The following is a 21,981-nucleotide window of genomic DNA, read 5'->3' as shown; positions in this document are numbered from 1 at the left end:
TGGAGGCATTTTATGTTTTGACCTTTGGTCGCAGAATGACATACGAGTTAAAAACAAATTCTTGCCCCGTCTTGAATAGAACCAATTGTTGAATGAATTAAACAAATTTTCCTTCAAAGACTTCAGCATTCATGTGCTTTGAAAGAAATTGGCTTGAGATTGTCTCTGACCATAGCCGTAACTTTGTAGGTCTCATAATTAAAAGATGCTTGGCATAAAATGTGTAAAACAAAATATGCTTCTGTTGTAGTCCTTCATTCTTCATTATATCACCCAAGTTATTTCCAAGTAGCTTTCACCATAAATGACAACTTGGTATCATGTATACACACCACTCAATATTAATTTTTTAATCACGTTTGGATGTTTCCAACCTATTGCCTTCTCAGTTTCCACTTAGACATTTTTGTTGAGATTTTTCCATTGAAAAACTTTACTTAATAAAAAAAGCAACTCTTGACTTTTTACAGCCTCGTTTTGGTAACTTTTGTTTCCTTTTGTCCCTAGGTAGATCACCAGTGGTCTCTGAACTTTTGCCAGGCTTTCAGATAGTTAACATGGAAGGTAATAATGGCCTTGTGTTCTTCCATGTCAGTGTTGGGGTGAAATAATAATTTGGCCCACTGAGCTTCCGGTAGTGCTAGGTGTGGTCGATTTTGTTTAATGGATTGCTTGTTATTTATGTCAAGAATGTAAGAGATTGTAGTTAGTTGTCATAATAATTAATTTTATTTATTGCCTCTACTTACTTGGCTTATGTGATAGCATTTCTTTTAGATAATGCTTGTAGAGATCACCCACTTGCTGTGTGCTATTAGATCCATTTTATGCAAAAGAATGGTAGCTACCTTAAAATACCAAATGGTCACTTGCTGAATGCACTAAAAACATTTCACTGTTTTGACATAGTCCTGATAGACCTCAGCAGGAGCACACAGTGACCATTGTGGCTATTCACCAAGCATTCTGATGCTTATCCTTTAAATTACATTTCAAATATTTGAACATCTGTATTCTATTTAGAGTCCCATAAGGTGTAAAGTTTGTATGCTCTTGGCTATGGTGCGCTTCACAAGTTTGGTACTTCTTCCTCCAGTTAAACATCTGTCATTAGCCCATCCCATACATTCACACCCAGCAAGCATTGCACAAACACCCTAACCGAGACGCTGCATCTCAAATGAGCCCCCAAACCCCTAAAACCACAAACGAATCCCCAGTTCTCCATTCCAGGTTCTTCAGTTCACATTCACTCACTGAAAACTTTCAGATTTAGCAGACCAAATCACACTTTGCAACATAAACTTACTATTCATCACAGAAAAAAAAAGATCCCAGTCACCTTCGGCTTTGACTCATTGCATACAACTGCATGATTACACAATAGCAGCACTCACACAAAACTGGTTGCACCCATGCTTCTGTTCACAAAACCAATTTGCACTTCTCCCAGTACCGTCCTTCCTTTTCCCCAGCCTAACCATAACCCCAATCAACCAGTCATACACCTTCTTGGATAACATGTCTGTCCTACAACAAAAGCAGTGTTTCATCACAAACGTATCTGAACTCTTATCCACTGCTAACATCATTAACTCCATCAAACATACGAGTGACTTCAAGGCAATTCACAAAGTTAAGCCTCATTCCTTCATGAACCTTATATCAGTACAACTCCACTCTCATTTCACCACATTCACACACTCCAAAAGCAGTAGGCTGAAGTATTTTATGTCTTCCCTTCCTTTCTTATTTTGACAAAACCCATCCTCCAGATTGCTCTGACCACCAGACCCTTCTTCATAACAAATTCTGACACAAAGATCGTTCCTAACCTACTTTGCATTCTTACCAATACCGTTCTTGCCCTCCCTCCAACCTCCTACAGCATGGATTGTCTTATCTTCATACTCAGTAACCCTCTCACTCACCTCTCCTTTACTTGACAAAATCACACATCACACCCTCTTCATTTGGTACACTCTGCAGTTAAGTCAATGACTATAAATCACCACTTGGCCTAACCATTTTCCACTAAATTTTACAACCAGAACTTCACTCCCAAAGATAACGTGCCTCTCAAAATTATCCACTTGTCCAATAACAAAAGCAATGTGCTGCTAAGAGCTGTTCTTGCACTGTTTCAATATCAATTCATCCTATATGGAATACAAAAATTCACTAATATTAACATGCTTCATCAACCTATTCAATTAGTTTATGATATAATTTACGTTTCAGACATGCACCCTGAAAAACCCTGGATCCTCCTTGCACAATCCTATTTTTACACTTATTCCCACCCATGTAATCCATGTGCTGGTCATTGTAAAGTAAATTAAAATACAAACATTACCCCTCCCAAAAACCAAGCTTGCCTAACGTGAACTATCAAATCACTGCATTATTACGCCCCACTGCTTCCTATAGCATACCTTGAAAGGGAATCAACAGTCTGTTCCAGAAACTCCTTTCAAGCTACTCCAATTGTACCAATCTGTTTTCTGCCAAAGATGATCCACAACCACGGTAACTATCCAGTTGGCTGATGATCATCCAAATAGTTTGGAGGAGTATGCTCTTGCTGACTAGTGGTCCTCAACCTGTCGGTGGCCTGTGACACAGTTGTGTACAAGACATTGTTACAGAGCCCATTACTCAACCTCTGACTCCCTACCTTCAAGGGATATGGGGAACAAGAGGGATGTATGGGCTGTATGCCTTTGCACCCTTCCACATCTGATAAACACCACAATAAAATGAGTCTTGTTTGCTTTTTGCCATGTGTATTGCCACGGAGCCCCTTAGCATGCATAGGCTTTACTGATATGGTTCTCTTCCCTCTCAAACAGAAATCAGTTTGATTCATCCCGGTCCCACTTCTCACTGTCATCTGCTACTTCCACAGGACTTGAGACTTGCTTCTTTGTTATGCAGTATTTACATGGAGTCACAGTGGTTATAACCACTTGATTCTACGCTAAACGATTGTGACACCAAACACAACTGTACCTCAGAATGCCTTTGGCCACTAACGTCCACAATCTCTGATCATATCAGAAGCGGTTCAGATGTCGGTTCAAGTGCTCCCCATGCAATGCATCTGGTACAGGCAGTACAAAATAATCCTTACTTGCACTTTTTTGTCGCTGAAGTCTTGATGTGCAGCCTGTGCTGTATAGCCTTTTACGCTAGAGTTTTGTTCTTGAGAATTCATCGTAATGCAGAAAGTTCTACTGTATGAGAATGACTGGCTGCTGAGTTTATATGGATAAGTGCTAAACAGCTGACAGTTAACCGCTCCTGGCACTCACTATTAAATACCTTCTCCCACAAGGAGCAGGAGCTTGAAATAACAGTATCTGAAAGTGGAGATGTAGCCTGTTTCTTTCCTCCCCAAGCAGTATTCTGGTACAGGTAGTACAACAAAGCCCTTTCTCATCGTTTGTTGTCGCTTGAGTATTAATTCTCAGCTATTACTGAGATCATGATCCAACACCATTCAAGCAGCGGTGACCACTGTTTAGGTCGAGCCTGGGCAGCATATTCGCTGCTCTGCGACGCATGCTGTATTAGAGTATGGAAATGAAGCTCCGCCCTATGCCCATATTTTTCATTGGCTTGTGTCATTGTCTTTCGTAAATCCTGGCTTCTGATTTTGTTAATGGGCTTGTTAGTCCCTCCTTAGTACTGCCTTGGCTTCATTTGTAACCTTCCATGAGGACTGGCCCTTTTACTTCGATTGTTACACGGTATGTTTATTTTAGTCTGTAAGCACGATTTTCTTTAATGAGTTTCTGGTCCTGAGGGCACTACTTGCAGCACACCATGCGTTCTTTCTCTTTCAAAGCAGCCCAGGACATTCGCGGCCGCTGCATTAAAATGAAATAGGTCTTGCATTTACGAGCGTTTGAGCTATTGCCATTATAAATGACAATAGCTTAAACTCTCGCAAATGCGAGACCTATTGCATTACAGAAAATTTTTTGTAAAAGCGCCCCATACAGCGCTTTCACTTTAATGTCTAAAGAAACGGGCGCGGCCACTATTAAAGTGAAACCGCAGCATGAGACACCTTTACAACATAAAGCATTTTTGTCAACTTGGCTAACATGCTTTTTTTGGGGGGGGGAAAGCGACGCATACAGCGCTTTCACTTTAATGGCATTCGCACCCCTTTCTTTAGACGCAGCTCGTCTAAAGAAATGGGCGTGGCCGACATTAATGTGAAAGTGCAGCATGGGGCACTTTTCCAAAAATTGCATTTGCAATGCAGTAGGTCTCGCATTTGTGAGAGTTTAAGCTATTGGCATTGTCATTTACAATGCCAAAAGCTCCTAAATGCAAGACCTATTGCATTGCAAATGCCTATTTTCTTAAACAGTGTGCTTTTATATGAGATCCCTTCTGTCCATCAAAAAAAGGGAAGAAAGCCCAGATGACATGGTTCCAGCTGAGTGTACTGTACAAAATATAACCTTCCTCCCACAAAACATCTTCTGCTCTTTGGTTCTGAATCCTTTCCCCCTCATTGATTTGGTGCAAACCAAAGTTATCTGCTCTCCCTGAAACCCCTCTGACACCACTAAATTCTTCTCTTCCTATTGTGGGCCGTTATATTGTAACCAGCAAGCAATTTTACCTTATCTCTATTCTTTAAAAATTCAGTTGTCCCACTTCTTCACAATACATTCACTACTCAGCATGACCTTCGAAACATGTTAATACTACATAGTTAGCGATGTCATCATCACTGGCCTAGTCTATAAAACGACTAGGTCAAATGTGCTTCGCTTCAAATCCTAAAACATACGCTGCATGCAGAACTACGCTTTGTCTTATTTTCCAAAGTTGTGCGATAAACCCCTCCTGCCAGTTCTTCCAAAAAGTGTGATTTCATCCCCTTCCTCAATCTTTCCCATCCATACCTTGTTGTAACGTGCTTATTATGCTTTGTAAACATCTGCATCCACTCTGCAGGTCATGTATTCTTATTGGCATGTGCAGAACTATGCTGCTCCTTGGTGTCAGATCAAGACTCAATTATTCAGTTACAATAAAAAATAAAAAGTTGATGCTTTCAAAATAATGAAAACAATATTCTGATCCATTGGTGTTAATATGGAATGAGCAACAATGTTCTGACCGTACTTTTTCAGATGGCCATGCGGCAATATTCTGTTCTTCCAGAACAAAACACATTACAGATCTGTCTGGTGAGGAGCTGCAAATGGATGCTGATCGCAACAGCAAGACTGACACTTTTTCTTTGAGTCCTAGGCTAGTGCCATAAGACACCCCATTTCAGTTTGTGAGACTTGGGATACAGCGTTCAGAGTCTGTGTCTTCGAGGGTAATTGGAAAGGGATGTATTGAGTGCTCTAAAGAATAAATAAGAATTATTAGATCAATTAATTGCAGTACATTAAGAAAACCTTCCAGTATCAATTTGTTTGTGCAGAGATCTTCAACAAAAATCTATGTATTTCTTATATCTATATTGCCAATTGATTAAATATACAACCATAAGAAATTAAGAACAATGGCTCAGATTTAGGTGGTAGTTTGTAACGAAGATGTCCCAGGTACAGGCTACACCAGTGATAAAGCATAAACCTCGTCCTGATTACATTCAAACTGATCTCATGTCCATATCCATGCAAATGGGTTTGTGTGAATCAAAACGTTTTTCATTTAGCTGCCATTTGAGGGGTACATTCATTATCACAGTTAAGACTTAAAAAAAAAAAAAAGCTGCAACTTTAACAGCCACGTGGCTTAGTGCAAAGTGAAGGTATGCTTTCAGCACCAAGAGCTTTAATATCTGGGGAGTGTTGTATTTAGGACTGAAATATTTCAAGGCAGGTACACTAGGGGCTAGATGAAGACTTTAGCGGTGTAATAGGAATTGTTATCTCTCCATTGTTTACAAGGACCCTTTGATGGTTTCTACCCATTGGATCCTCTAACCATCCTTCAAATGACTTGCCAGATTTTAAAGTCACTCAACTGGATGCACTGTTGCCTATTACAGATTATCGATATGATATGATGCCATATTGGCTTGGCAAATTCAGATTACCTTGCGATAGTTTAAGTTGCAAGAATGCCTTTTTTTTTTTTTTTAGACTCTAACCACCTTTAGCACTTACAAGTTTGTGCCTCGGGTCAGGGGATTTTTTTTCCTTTTTTTTGTTTTCTTGGCACTTTCTTCTATGAAGTGTTCTTAGAAATATTTTTAACATACATTATTACCTAAACATTATGATGGTTTCTTCTGCTGGTTCTCATGGTACCAGTTGTGTAAAACGTTATGCAGAATGAAGGCTTATGTACTAAGGCTTATGGTAAGCCACAAACTGGATGTACAGGAAAAAAAAGTCTGCTTTTTGAGGGCTGTAACCCAAAAAGCAGTAGATACCATGTTTGTTTAAAGAAGGCTTGATTTCACTAGAAGGGATATGATAACTAGATGAAAATTAGAGATATAATAAAGCAGGTCATACTTGTACAAAGTCCATATACAAAAAAAGCGGCCTTGTATACTAGCGACGTAGATTGGCAAATTTGGGGCAAATAAAAACTATTTGTAAAGTGTCCAGTGCAGCAACCATTTCACTTTCGCAAATTTGAGGCTCCGAGTGTCTATGCCATCCCACTAACTGCTGAGGGAACAGATTCAAATGTATATAGGACAGTAGACGTCTGTATAAAACTGGCATATCCAAAGTCAAATACAGTTTGAATTTGCTAATTGAATTTTTCCCTAAAATAATGAACAGGAGTTTTTAGACAACATACATTACACCCTTTTTTTAATTAGCTTCAGGGCCGAATGCCGCCTTGCCCCACACATCTGTTTTAGTAGTTTGCTCAGGGTCAGAAAAAAAGATTAGGTCTATCAAGATCACTCAAAATACTTTTGACATAATGCAGCCATGGAATGATCATCCTTCTATCAAACTCCAGATCGTTTTTCAGCCAGACAGAAAACCACAGAAGTATGAGGTGAATTTGTATACAATCAGCAATAAATCCTTCCCCCCCATTTCTTTATGCACTATCTCCATTGGTATGCTCTGGGATATCCTCAGAATCCTACTAAAAAAAATGTGTTTTCTGGTACTTGAATAGGATGACCAGGCTTGTACCCCCATATTTCCACCCCAAATAAAACTGTTGAGACACACTTTGCCCTATAAATATCCAATATTGATTTCACATGTATATGGCTACGGTGCCTGGCAAAGGCATCAATACTGTGAGCAACCCTGTTAAAGGACTTGACATGGGTACTTATCACTGGGTCCCAGTTCATTTTACTGTCCAGCTAGATGCCTAGATAACGACATTTATTGGTGTTACCAATATGGTGTCCATCTATCGTGAAAGTTGACATTTTTTTTTGACCTAGCACCATGGTGTATGACTTTGAAAAGTTTGAATACATAACAACAATTTAGCCGGAGTTACTGGCAATTAGCTGTGCGCACAATAAATACAGTGTCTGCATATAATAATTCTGGAATGGGCCTATAGTCGACCATCGGGACATTCTTGCACGTGGCCTCTTAAAATCTCTCAAGCTGGTTAATATATAGTATAAAAAGCAAAGGGGGTAAAATACAGCCCTGGCATACTCCTCTCCCCAGTTGAAAGTACAATGTGCATTACCCACTGCGTACGAATCTTACTGAGGCCTCCAGCTAACAGCAAATTATATTTCCCATGATATGGGTTTACATTGGCCTTTCAATGAATGTGGGTTGCAGACTGCAGACATGGGTCTGAATCTTTCCATATAGTCTTGAGAAGGTCCAGTGAATGCTAACAAACTGATTGTATGATCAGTAAGGCTGTAACAAAGATGGCCACCAGCTTTGAAGCATTTTTGTGGCCCAGTGCAAAGTTAACTTTGCCACTGCATGAGCATAGTGTTGGTAGACACTTTGCTTCCAGAGTTTTTTTGTATCGGATTCGGATAGTAGAGGATGAGTTAGAGTTCTGGTTTCTCTACCACCTGCTGCCTAGGCAATTACCATTAAACAATAGCCCTTTATGGTGCATGCTATCCACTGCATTGCTGGTGGGAGGCTGGGAGCAATTTTATTTTTTCGAGGAGAAATAACTAACTGCACTGTATACATGCTAGAGATTCTGTACATCGGAGTCCCTCATTCCCTCTGCACTACTCTTTAGATAGATCACTCTGGCTGGTGCATTTTCTCCTTCAGTGTCTCTCCTAGCTACCGTAGAAAGTTCAAACTTTACTATTACAGGATATTATCTAAAAGCTTCTTTACATCAGAGACGGAGTGTACTCCTAATACTTTCTGGTAGAAAGATAATACATAACTTAGGTGAGACCTTTCTTAGATCTCATTATTTTATACACACCCCTTGCAGATATGTTCAGAAGTGTAGCCCGACAAACTCACCTCCCTTCTTCCTCAAAAGGTTTGTTGTCCCTCTGAACCTCAAAGGCTTATGTTTACATCCACCTTTTCATTGTCATAGGAAATGTTTTTCTTTTGTAGTGAGTTGAGGGACTTGCACATCAAATTCAATGTACTTCTCTTTGTACCTATATCATTCATCAGATGTCCGGCACATATAGTAGCCCATTTCTTTGCATCAGGACAATAGGATTTATCTAGATGTGATATCTGGTTGCTTAATGCTCCATCAGAGGAATATTTACATGCAAATACCGACATACTAGCTTTACATTTTAAATTTAGAGGGGTCCATGGTGATTCCTCAGCAAGAAGTTCAATTCATGGGTGCAATTCTGAACCCTCTACAAACTAAAGCTTCTAGTTTAAAAAAAGAATCTATTTTACTGGAGAGGTGCCATAGAGCCACTCTAAAAGGTTTTATGGTTCTTTTCCTGAATTCTCATGTGTGCCTGCTTGATGCCTTTGTGAAATGCCTCCAGACTGAACTGTTCTGACAACTCCATGGATCAATTAAAGGTTTTACTCCAAAAGCCCTCAATAACCGTTGAACATTCCATGCACTTTTATATCAAGAGTTCGGTAGTAGGTGTTGCAGTTGGAAGTAAAAGGGCCTGTAAAGGCATAGATGGCTTAAAAAGGACAGGTAAAAAATGCAGGTCAGTAGTGCATTGCACATTAATTAGAATCAGTTGTAGACTAGGAAGTCAGTGCAACTTTTTCTGAATTGGAGTGATATTTTTTCAAGCATTTTGAAGTGTTGCATAGTGACATTTTCCCTATTTTCAGTCCAGGCAGGTTAAAATGCAGAGCATTGTTATAATAAGAATAAAATAATACATGCTCTGGCCACAGATGCATCAGAGATGTGGATGAAAGAAACACTTTCCTTATTGACTGCAGTTGGAGAAGGAGCATACCACTAAGGTTTATTAGCCTGTAGAGCAGGTCTTGATCTGTAATTAAACCTTTGTTTTTTTTCAACTTTTGCAACTGAGCCTGGTAGATTTCCTATTGATTTTGGGCAAAGATTAATGGGTTCGGTGGAGAGATCTTGGCCAATAATTAGGACATTTGTCTTTTCTTCATCCAGTTGAAGAAATACCATACACGATCAATGAAGGGTAGCTTCTAGATACTCAGTTGACCAGAAGTTGATGGTATGCTGGTTCAATCTGATGGAGTGTTCTCAGTGTAGGAGACTGAGCAAACCCACTGATCAGTGGTTTTGCTGCTGAGGCTCCAACACGATGTTATACTAAACAGGTAATAAAGAAGAGCCCTGGGGAACTCCACCTGAAAGCTGGTTGGCAAAGAACTGAAAATAAGTTACTGCTGCTAAGTCTTGCTATATCAAATTGAGTTTAGCCCACCAAATATAAATGAAGAAATCCATTGTAGGCAGTGCCTAAGAAAAATAATGTGAGGCAGTTGACCAGTAACTCATCGTTGGGCATGTCAAATGCAGTGGCGAGGTATAATTGATGAATGCCCACTAGCTTTCCGGATTGCTGCATTGCGCTTGGTACCAGTGAAGTATGTCAGCCTTTGCAATATACGGCCTGGGATCAGTCTAGCAGGACATATTCTTATAACTGACTAAAGAGCCAGCAGGAACCTTTGCTGGAGTTAGGAGGAAACTGAACGTTTGATAATTAGCCAGATCTGCAGACTGTCAGTTGGCTATCTTCAGTACTGGCTTAATACCACACTTTTGTGTGGTCCAGGGATATTCCAGACGCAAATAAGGCGCTGATATTAGTAATCATTCAAATCAAAACATGTGCCAGCGCTTGCATGTATGTTCTAGAGCCGCCAGTTTAAACCCAAGCAAAATTTAGCTAACCACTTCTGATACTGTGGGACTGATCAGAAGGGCCGATCCAGAGACAGCTGCCTTAGTGCAGACTTCCTAGTTATCCAAAGAGCCTTGGATATTTTTAAATACTGCTCAATTTCAGGAAGCAGGGTTGAACAAGGTCCCTGTTGGGCAGGAGGCTCAACAGCTATGCCATTGTTCTCTTTGCCAGGAAATGCCTCTCAACCAACATTTGTAAGGTGTTCTTTAAGAAGTGGATGCTTTAAGCAGAATCCTAGGAGGAGGTAACAACTGGGTTTTGTCGCCATCTTTTCAAAGCCTGGAGAAAACCATTCATAGAACTGTGCATTGTTGAAGGAAAGAAAAAAATGCAAGTTTTACACATCTGGGCAGCTATATCCAATGTGCCTTTGTCCATTCAGGCAAAATGTATCTGCTTTTGAGGATATTTCTGGAATTTGGGAACCACAACCCCTTTAGCTAACAATTGGAAATCATAAGGCATTAAGTAAACAATATTTTGCTAGACTGTTGAGAGCATAACGTTATGCTACCAAAATGCATTCTAGATCCTTTTGGATATCTCTAGAGCTTAGTTAGCGAAAAAAAGCAGCCTCTGCCTATTTGTTTTTTAATGGCCCTCACATGGATACCTGTTGAGCAGAGACCTTGCGATCTGTACTTACCTTCTGCTGTCATTAATTGGCTGTGACAACCAATTCCTAAGTAGGTCAAGCAATGTATTTTTTAAGCAGCCTTCTCATTTGGAGATTTGCTATATATCTAAAACTGAAACAAATTAAAGTAAAGTTTGTCTTTAGCTGAAGTGTCTCGGACCAGAAGGAAGCCCCGCCCATCTTAAAAATAACATTTAAGGCGAAAACTACTCTTTCCTCTGGGTGTTCTAGTGGAACACCTTCTCATATTTATTTTTAGAAAGTGATAAATGGAAAAAGTTTGTATGTTGATGATTTTTTAACCTGCAATTTAAGGATTTTCAAAGGTCCAGTCTGACGGCTGGATATGTCAAAAAGGTTGTGAATCAACAGAATACCCTGGCTGGAGGAATATTGTTACAGGTAAGTAGCCCTTCATTTTTATTATATTGGTGTAGCATGTAACTAGTTGATTGATTGCAGAATATTACTTGTACACAAGCTATTCATTTTTTTCATGATCAGCTGATACATAGTGTTGTCATTACAGCTATATTTAACGATGTAAAGTTGATCAGCAGCAACAGTGTATGGGCCTTATGTTGTTACAGGAGTCTGCTGCAGTCATTGATTCCATTGGGTGTGAGACTTTATTAAGCACGGTACATGATCCTAAGAGTACATACTCTTTTTGTTTCTACAGGACACAGGTAGGATGGCAATATAGGCAGGGTTGATTGAGTCTTCTGTCCATCTGGGGTCAGTAAATTGAGTGCCATTGACTTGGCTGTTCCTTACTATGCTTACTTATCTAATGAGTTGTTGTTAGTGACCCTGTCATTTTACCCCCAAAGAGATTCTTGGTGGCTGTGACTGTCCCACTTTTTTTTATTTTACACTTAACATCTTTTTTTTTTATTTTATTTTTAGCCTCATCCACTTTTTGAATCCATTCTTTAAAATATGCTGATGCCAATCTGCATTTTAAACTATTATAAACTGAAATATCAGAGGTTTCTCTAGTTGTTTACTAGCAATTCATGACTGGATAGGGTGAAATTATCTCCGAGTGAATCCTACTAAAACTGAGACTGCAGTGGTCGGTGCCACAGCTAACTTTTAGCTTGCTGGCAATCTATTTTAGGCATCTGCCCAGCCTCTATGAATTTCAGTCTGCTTATGGAATCCAGGCTAACCAGATATATAATTCTTGGTGTCGCACCAGAGGCTGCAGATTCCATAGTCTGCCTGTTTTATGATTAAGCCGGGTTTCATCTTTCTGTACAGTAGAGCTGACCACTGTTTAACCCACACCATCCAAACAGATGAGTATGCATCTCTGACTAACTGTGATTAAAATTTTCGAAAACGTAAGTGGGATGATGCCTTTTCTTTTTTTTTTTTTGTATATAAGTGCCCAGTCTTTTGAATACATTCCCATCTTACCTTTGAAAAATCATTGACAGTCTATCATACAGACACATGTTAAGGATCATCTGTTCCCAACATCAGTGCAGAGCTAGCAACCCTGTTTTCTTGCATACTCAGCAACGAGTTCATTTCAGTGGCGACTGCTGCATATATTAAGATATTTAACCAAATGTTACTCATTGTTAAATGGCCAAAGGCAAATGCAATACAAATGTCTAAGTGATGATTTGGTTCACTAAAGTAAAGACCACTGACTATTCTTCCAAGAGGGTGTGGTTTACATTATTTTCTTCTTCAAGATTGAAAAGACTCTTGAGTTGTATACATTTTGAGAAAATGGTACACACTCATTTTCTGACCTCATCCTTGACGTTTATCCTGAGCTGGTGCCTCCCTTGATGATCACCTAATGCTAAGTAACTGGAATGTTTTAAAGTACTTTCTTGTGTCAGACATTGTAACTTTAATAGCAGGCTTTCCTGCAGTGAAAGCCTCTGGAGCTTTCATGATCACTGCTATGTGCTCAAACGTCTTGGCTCCAGGTGTGAGTCAAGCCACAGTATCCAGTAAAACCCTACGACGCAAGAGAGGATTTAGGCAGACAAGTAGTCCTAGCTGGCTATTGGTATTGGGAGGGCTTGACTTGAAAATCTTGCTGGTCCAGCATGGATCCAGAGTTAATCCCAGAGACTAGGGAGTGGAAGAAAAAGTAGGTGCAGACCTTGTGCATACATAGATCCACTTAAAGGGTGTGTTTGATACTTGATGAGCTTGGTGGCTTAGAGGAACCAATGTAACTCTGCCTTGATCACTTTACGGGAGATCCAGATCCCTAATTGGTTGGTGAAAACCTCCAGTAGTTCCATATAAAATATACAAGGATAATGTATTGTATCACAGATGAGATTCCTCTGAATACTGTTGAAATATATATATAATTTTAATTCATTTTATTTGGGTTTTATATAGCAAACTTGACACAAGGGCATCATAGCGCTTCAGAGTTAGCACAAAAAGCAAATATTTGAGATACATTTGGCGTACATACAGCTATATATAGTGACAAAGTGGTGAGGTATATGAGAAATGGCATAGGCAGCAACTATGTAAGATACATGTGTAGTACATATAGTTCTGTAGTAGGGGATCTCTGTGTATAGTCATAATCTAGTGAATAGTCCCGCCCATGTGCGGGGACCCCGGAGCAATAAAAATAATCTCTTAAATTGTCAAGCCATGCAGACCTGCATCTACACTTAAGAGAGAATTTCAAAGACAGATAATGCAGCCTATATCCACAGGCTACACTGTCCAGTACTTCAACTAGAAAATTCCACCAACATCCACAAACCGCACTGCCTGCCCAGCTTTTTCCACAGAGAAAAACCTGCCTCTACCAGCAAAAGCCTCTGGAATGATAGAGAGGGAGGAATGGACAGACAAGCCCCATAGGTTGCCATTATGTGGCTCAGAACAGGATACTGTGCCTTTAAGAAAACTTTCCAGAACGTTTCCAGTATCCCAGAATGCACAGCAGCTCCCTTTTACTTTCAGTTCTTTTTTCTGGCTCCTGCTAGCAGGACCCTGGAGCATTGAGCTCTCCCTTTTCAGGGTTTATTTGGTGATGTTGTCACTTTTCAAGTGCTTTTAGTGTTGTGGCCTTCCTTCTGGTGTTGTCATCATGCCTGGCTTGTTTGACAAGTGCCCAGAGTGCGATAGGAAGAAGGCTAAGTCAGACCCACACAGGGTGTGCATCGTCTGCCTTCCCCAGTCCCATGTGCCGGAGGAGTGTGACATCTGCCACTCGTTCTCGGCCAGGACCTTGAGAGAAAGAATGAAGATCAGGCTCCAAGTCCTGGAGGACAGAAGGCTGAAGGCACAAGGTGGGTCAGGAGGGGCTGATTCTGCCCATGCTGAGGCCTCTGGGGGGGCTCCCCAGGGGCAGGAAGACCGGCAAACGTCCCCATTCTCCGCTGACGTCGATGGCGTCGACTACGGCGTCGAGGGGGGATGACTACGGTCTGTTCACCTTCTCCCCAGGGCTCTGGGGAGAAGCGGCGTCGACGCTCAACGTCGAGGGAGCTGAACAGGCCGCCGTCTATGTCATCGTCTTCGTCGACGCCGTCGACTTCGCCGTCATACCCGACGTCGCCGGCCAGCCGCGGGCACTCGCCGTCGAAGGAGGCGTTCGACGTCGAAGGAGGCGTTCGACGTCGAAGGAGGCGTTCGACGTCGAAGGAGGCGTTCGACGTCGAAGGAGGCGTTCGACGTCGAAGGAGGCGTTCGACGTCAAAGGAGGCTTCTACCACCATGAAGGCGGCAAGTGCCGGGGCTCTGTTTGGGTGTTATGACCGTGCCCTGTGGGAGTCTCTCCAGCAGTACGCGGAGCTGCTGCCTCGCGACAAGAAGGAGGACTTCTTGGAGACTTTGCGCGAGGGGATGCTGGTATCGAACCAGGTGATCGGTGCGGCAGCTGATGTGTCTCTGCTGGCGGCGCATGGGTATTGTCATGGCGTCCACCAACGACGTCACGCGTGGCTGCGCCTTACCTCGCTCAAGCCAGAGGCTCAACATAGAGTGGCCAATCTGCCTTTCTCGGGGGAAACCATTTTTGGCAGGCATGCGGACGATGAGATGGCCCGCATGAAGACGGAGGCAGAGACCCTGACGGCTGTCGGGTTGGAGAAGCCCAAGAAGAAGCGCCCGTTCCAGAGACGGTTCGGGTCTGCGGGCAGAGGGCGTGGGCAGCCCTCGGGACAGCAGCAACACCAGCAGCAGTTCCGGAAAACCTTCCAGAAACACCAGAAGGGTAGAGGGGGCCAGCAGTCCGCTACTGCTACCTAGGGCCCGGCCGGGTCTCGGCCCTGAGCATCTACTTCCCCTGCAACAGTTGCCCACTCCAGTAGGGGGGAAGCATTCCATTTTTTCTGGCAGAGTGGAGAAAAATTACTCGGGACAAGTCGGTGCTGAATATTGTTTGCAATGGATACAGTCTTCGGTTCATCAGACCGCCTCCAGCGATTCCGCCGGTAAGCTCGCAGTATCAACTGCGAGAGCTCCAGGCGGAGGCGGACATCCTGTTACAGAAAAAGGCGGTGGAAGACGTACCTCTGTCTCAAAGGGGAAGAGGTCTGTACTCTCGGTTCTTCCTGGTTCGCAAGAAGGACAAGAACGAGTTCAGGCCCATTCTGGATTTGCGGCAAGCAAACAAATGGATTCGCAGAGAGAAGTTTCGCATGCTATCGTTGCATCAGATTTACCCTCCGCTGCAACGGGGAGACTGGCTCTGTGCCATAGACCTACAGGATACGTACTTCCATGTGCCCATTGCACGGAAACACAGGAAGTTCCTGCGATTCCAAGTCGGCGCCAATCATTATCAATACACAGTACTGCCATTCGGGCTAAAGTCTGCGCCCAGGACCTTCTCGAAGTGCATGGCAGTGGTAGCGGCGGACCTGTGGAGGAACAAGGTGTTTGTCTACCCGTACCTGGACGACTGGTTGATCAAGGCCTCATCTTTCTCGGAAGCGCAGGCGCACTTCCGGAGGACGTGTGCTCTCTTGACCAAGCTGGGGTTACACGTCAACATGTCCAAATCTGTACCGACGCCGGTCCAGTGCATACAGTACTTGGGGGCCTCCATAGATACGCTGTCAGCAAGCGCGTCTCCTTCGGAGGAGAGACTGTTATCGCTCCTTCGGAAGGCTCAGGACCTCATGACCGCTCCATCGACGACAGTGAGGAAGGTGTCTTCGCTGCTGGGGTCGATGGCCTCCTGTATCTTCCTCACGCACGGCTGCACATGAGACCACTGCAGGAGTGCTTGGAAGATGAGTGGGATCAGAGGACAGGTTCTTGGAACGACAAGATACGACTGTCCCTGCATGCTCTTCAGTCTCTGAAATGGTGGTGTTCGGCAGAAAATCTCCTCAGGGGGGTTCCCTTCCACAAGGACATTCCCACGACGAGTATCATGACGGATGCGTCTCTCCAAGGCTGGGGAGCGCACTCCGGAGACTTGCAGATACAAGGAAAGTGGTCCCTGTTGGAGTCTACGTACCACATCAATTTCCTGGAACTCAGAGCCGTTTCCTTGGCATTGAAGGCCTTCCATCCGTCCTTCCAGACCAACTCGCTGCTGATACAGACGGACAATACAACCACGATGTATTACCTCAACAAGCAGGGGGGGTCGAGATCGCGCACTCTGTCGCAGGAGGCGCAGGCGATCTGGCACTGGCTTCTGGCCCGGGGACTGATGATTACGGCCACGCATCTGCCGGGGGTGCAGAATGTTCAAGCGGACGCACTGAGCAGGCTGCTTCAGGAAAACCACGAATGGGTCATAAACGACAAAGTACTAGGAGAGGTCTTCGCGAGGTGGGGAACTCCAGACGTAGATCTGTTCCCCACCGCCGAAAACAGCAAATGCCGAGACTTCGCATCCAGGTACTACCAGCGGGGGACGCTGGGGAATGCGCTATGGATCGACTGGTCGAACAGCTTTCTGTACGCTTTTCCACCCATTCCCCTAATTCCGGCGGTGCTCATCAAACTGTCCAAGTCCGGGGCGCGGATGATCCTCATTGCCGCGGAATGGCCCAGGCAGTAGTGGTTCACGGACCTACTTCACCGGTCTCTCCTTCCTCACATGCGGCTGCCGTGCAGGCCTGACCTTCTCACGAAGTTCGGGGGGCGGATGGTGCATCCCAACCTCTCGTCTTTGAGTTTGGCGGCATAACTCCTGAGTGCAATATGGCCATTTGAATCTACCAGAAGTTTGTATGGACATACTGAAGGAGGCTAAACGTCCTTCCACTAGGACTTCCTATGCTTACAAGTGGAAGAGATTTTGCATCTGGTGCAAGTCCAAGAACTTTGACCCAACGACCTGTAAGGAAGATGTCATCCTTCCATATCTTTTACATTTGGCGCAGTCTGGCCTTAATTTCCACTCCATTAAGGTTAATCTCGCTGCTTTGACTGCTTACAGGAAATGCCTTTCACAGACTTCCTTCTTTCAGATCCCTGTGGTCAAGGATTTTTTGGAAGGCTTGAAGAAGGTGTTCCCTCCTGTCAGACTTCCCGCGCCTTCCTGGGAATTGAATGTGGTGCTGTCCAGGTTGATGAGGGAGCCTTTTGAACCTTTTCACAAGGCTTCGTTGCAGCACCTGTCCTGGAAGGCGGCGTTCCTAGTGGCCATTACATCGGCCCGCAGGGTAAGTGAACTTCAGGCGTTATGTTGTCATGAACCTTCTACTGTATTTCATGCTGCTAAGGTTGTTATGCGTACTCAACCTAAATTCCTTCCTAAGGTTATTTCTGATTTTCATGTCAACCAGACCATAACTTTACCTACGTTTTTTCAGAATCCCTCTTCTCCAGCGGAAAGGTCTCTACATTCCCTGGACGTTAGGAGGGTGTTGAAGTTTCATCTTGATAAGACCAAAGATATTCGTAGGTCAGACCAATTGTTTATCAATTATGGATCAGTCAGGACCGGTCTTGCTACCTCCAAACAGTCCATCTCTCGGTGGATTGTGTCCTGTCTACAATTATGTTACCAAACAGCTAATAAGACCTTGGAGGGTAAACCTAAGGCTCATTCCACCAGGGGCAAAGTGGCCACGACTGCTTTGCTGCGTAATGTTCCGATTGCAGAAATCTGCAAGGCGGCCACTTGGAAGTCGGTCCATACCGTTGCTGAGCATTACTGTCTGGACACGGATGCCAGGGCAGATGCTCAGGTTGGGCAGGCTTCGCTGCGAAATTTGTTCGCACAGTAGTGGTATTTTGTAGTCTTCTCCACCGCTGTTTTGGTGTGGGGATGGGCTTGCCATTCTATTCACTAGATTATGACTATACACAGAGATTCCCCTACTACAGAAGGAGTAGTTTCTTTTCTGTAACTCCAGTTCTGTAGTAGGGGTATCTCTGTTATAGTCCTAAGCGCCCGCCCTCCTCCCCGGTGGAGAGATAAATGTTAATGTAAGGAATGCTACAGGTCAGGCGTGCTACGCCTTCAAAAAGAACTGAAAGTAAAAGGGACCTGCTGTGCATTCTGGGATACTGGAAAAGTTCTGGAAAGTTTTCTTAAAGGCACAGTATCCTGTTCTGAGCCACATAATGGCAGCCTATGGGGCTTGTCTGTCCATTCCTCCCTCTCTATCATTCCAGAGGCTTTTGCTGGTAGAGGCAGGTTTTTCTCTGTGGAAAAAGCTGGGCAGGCAGTGCTGTTTGTGGATGTTGGTGGAATTTTCTAGTTGAAGTACTGAACAGTGTAGCCTGTGGATATAGGCTGCATTATCTGTCTTTGAAATTCTCTCTTAAGTGTAGATGCAGGTCTGCATGGTTTGACAATTTAAGAGATTATTTTTATTGCTCCGGGGTCCCCGCACATGGGCGGGGACTGTTCACTAGATTATGACTATAACAGAGATGCCCCTACTACAGAACTGGAGTTACAGAAAAGAAACTACTCCATACATAGTGACAGTATGTGGCGAGGTGTACAAGGACATTAGGGAAAATTGCAGATACAATTTTGAGGTAGGTACCGTACACACAAATACATAGCGCTTTACAGAGCACAGCAGCATTTGTACGAGATTACTGTAGGCGTAACATAGTACATAGTAACAGTAAAAACGGCAAAATACGATGAACAGTTGTAAATATGGATGTTGTAGTTCTGAGGTAGCTGGGGTAAGACCTCGTGAGGATGGGTGGGAATTAGAGGTACAGTTTTTCCTTGGGGTAGTGGCACACAGATTTATTTAGAAGGTGCAGGTATAGTGTCAGCAGGCTAGTCTGGTGCTTTAAGGGGGTGGGTTTAGGTATTTGTTAAAGAGAAGAAGCTAGCTTTAGTTTCTTGTTGAAGTGAGGGAAGAATTGATTTTCCTGCAGGTCCTGGTACAGGGAGTTCCAGATTCTAGGAGCATTCCCAGAGAAGGAGCGGGTGCAAGCTTTCTCTCGCTTAAACTTTGGAGTAATCAAGAGTAGACTGTTTAAACTTCGTTGAGGTCTCTTTTGGCCGGTTTTTGATGTAGATTGTTTTTTCTGTGTCGAGCCCTTTGTGAGTTATGCAGGCAGTTTTTAGTATGGCCTTTTTCTTGTTTGGTAGTCAGTTAAGTTGTTCAAAGGTGGGAGTGATGTGGCCATAGAGCCTTCCCCCCCCTGATATAAATCTAGCCACAGCGGGAAGTGTGGCTTACAATGGGGCTAGGTAAGGTTTTGGGCACCCGCAACCATTGCGTTGTCATCGTCCAGCTTGGATAGTACTAAGGATTGCACCACTGTCTTTAGGTTTTCAGTGGGGATGAAGGGTTTGACTTTTTAAAGGTTTTTCAGTGTGTAGAATGGCCGTTTTGCAGAGGCATTGATATGGGTTTTCATGCTTAGGTGGCAGTCTAGTGTAATCCCTAGGGATTTAACAGAGTTGGAGATGGACAGTTTTCAGTTTAATGCTGTGAGGTTCTTGAGCCAGCTGTCTACGGGAAAGGATTTTTTTGGGGGGGATGAACGAGAAGGAGTTCAGTTTTGCTGGGGTTGAGTTTGAGGTGGTTGCTGGTCAGCCAGGCTTGAACTGTGAGGAGAGTTATTTAGGTGCTGGATGCCTTTGACTGACGAGATTTTCATGTAGAGTTGGGTGTCATCTGCAAATAGATGGTAGGCAATTCTAGCGTGCTTCAGGATCATTGCAGGGGGTTCCATATAGAGGTTGAATAGTGTAGCTGAAAGGATTGCCCCATATGAGACTCCTTGAGAGACGTGTGTTGTTTTTGAGGTTGAGCTGTTGAGCTTGATTAGTTGCAAGCGTTGGCTTAGAAAGGAGGTGAACCACTGAAGGACAGTCCCCTTGATGCTTGCGTGTTGTGAGAGGGCGTTTAGGAGAATGTTGTGGTAGACCGGGTCTAATGCGGCTGAAAGGTCTAGGAGGACTAGAAGCAAAGCCTGGTCGTTGTCCAAAGATCTGTGTAGGTAGTCTATGATGTATGGTATAGCAGTCTCTTTACTGCAGCCTTTCCTGAACCCAGATTGGAAGGTGTCAAGCAGGTTGTATTATTCGATGTGGTTGAGTTGAGCAAGCACACATCTTTCAATGGTTTTGGAGAGGAGGGGGAGGTAAGTTATAAGTATGTAGTTATTAAGGTAGTTCTGGTCGGTATCTGTTTTTTTGGTGAGGTGATTGACTTGGCAGAGTTTGAGGGAGGCCGGCATAGAGCCTCTTGATAGGTAGGAGTTGATGATTTTATTCCAAATAGGAGAGATGACGTGTCTGAGATTTTGTACCATCGCAGCAGGGAGGGGGTCAGAAATGTAAGATGCCGGCTTCATGCTGGAGAGTAACTTGAGGACTTCTTCAGGAGTATAGTTACATTTAGACCAGGCTGCAATGTTTGTTAGTTGCAGGGGGAGGAGGTTGGTGAGCTACGTTGGAGAGAGAGAGAGAGAGAGAGAGAGGCATCCGTTCAATAATGGAATGGCTATGGCTGAACCCCCGCAGGGGGCTTCTTTAGTGCGGGGTGGGGTGGCTCAAGATATAGTTCAGTTAGATATTGTTTCAGCGAAAAATGTGGCGAACTCTTCACAGCACTTCGAAAAATTGTTTCTTGAATGTAGGGGCAAGGAGGAGGTTTGCTGTTTGATGTTGAATAGGTGTTTTGGTCTGTTCCTAGAACGGTCAAGTTGATCTCTGAAAAAGGAGGATTTTTCTTTGAAGATGTGTTTTTTTTTTTTTTTTTTTTTTTTTACCTTTAGCCTAGAGGATCGAGAGATTGGATTCAGAAGGATGTCTCTAGTTTCTTTCAGCTAAAGAGTGGTCTCCTTTCATTGTTCAGGTCTTTGTTGAATTGCTTGAGATTCAGTGGGGTGATTGTTTCCACGACGAGTTCTGCAATTTCTGCATTGTAGTTGGAGTTTAGGTCCTCAGCAGATGTTAGGTCGGGTGGAGGTAGGATTTGTGTACTGACTAATGCTTCTAGCTCCTCTTGGGTGATTTGGCGTATGTTTCTTACCCAGTGATTGGAGCGGCTGCATTTGTGTGAACGGTGACGGATGGAGTTGAGATCCAAGAGAATTTGATAGTGATCTGACCAGTCAGATGGTTGGGTAGAGTGCAGAGATAGTGTATTGTGCTTGGAGCTGATTGCGTCAAGGGTAGAGCCCTTATTGTGCATTTGCATTTTGTAATGCTGGGTGAGATTTTTCATTTCTAAGAGGGTGGGGAAGGCTTGTATTGTGGGGCCTTTGGTGGTGTTCAGGTGCAAGTTTTGGTCTCCTGACACAATGTCAGTCCTATCTTTTAGGTAGATTTGCAATAGGTCTGCTAGGTCTTCAAGAAATTGTGGATTTTTTCCCAGGAGGGTTGTTGATGACATGGAATTTGATGGGGTTGGGTCCATTTGCGGACAGCTGAACTCTTAGACATGGAAAGGTAGGGTGTTTGGCAGTGCGGAAAGGAGTTAAACAGAGATCTATTTTGTATATAATGGCTACTCCGCCACTCCTGCCACCTTTGCGTCTTTGTGAAGCCTGCTGGGGAGATGTCTATGTAAGTTGATGAATGGTCATTTAGCCAGGTTTCAGTTAGAAAGTAGATATCCGTGGTATGTTG

The 21,981-nt window shown here is 43.5% G+C and overlaps 1 protein-coding gene across 4 annotated transcripts in view; it reads left to right on the top strand.

Annotated features, from left to right (window-relative positions):
* Window positions 1-21,981, top strand: part of LSR (lipolysis stimulated lipoprotein receptor) — a 295,848-nt gene that overhangs the window by 105,973 nt on the left and 167,894 nt on the right. For 2 of the 4 annotated variants that reach the window (XM_085606478.1, XM_085606474.1), the window contains exon 4: window positions 508-564. The exons of the other annotated variants lie outside the window; for them this stretch is intronic. In XM_085606478.1, the coding sequence (XP_085462604.1) occupies window positions 508-564 (57 nt within the window). The remainder of the gene's footprint in view (window positions 1-507; window positions 565-21,981) is intronic. 4 annotated transcript variants of the gene reach the window in all.

This window comes from Triturus cristatus, chromosome 1_2, assembly GCF_964204655.1.
Source record: "Triturus cristatus chromosome 1_2, aTriCri1.1, whole genome shotgun sequence".
Lineage (NCBI taxonomy): Eukaryota > Metazoa > Chordata > Amphibia > Caudata > Salamandridae > Triturus > Triturus cristatus.
The sequence above is the reverse complement of the archived record's forward strand: the minus strand, read 5'-3'. Positions and strand labels throughout refer to the sequence as shown.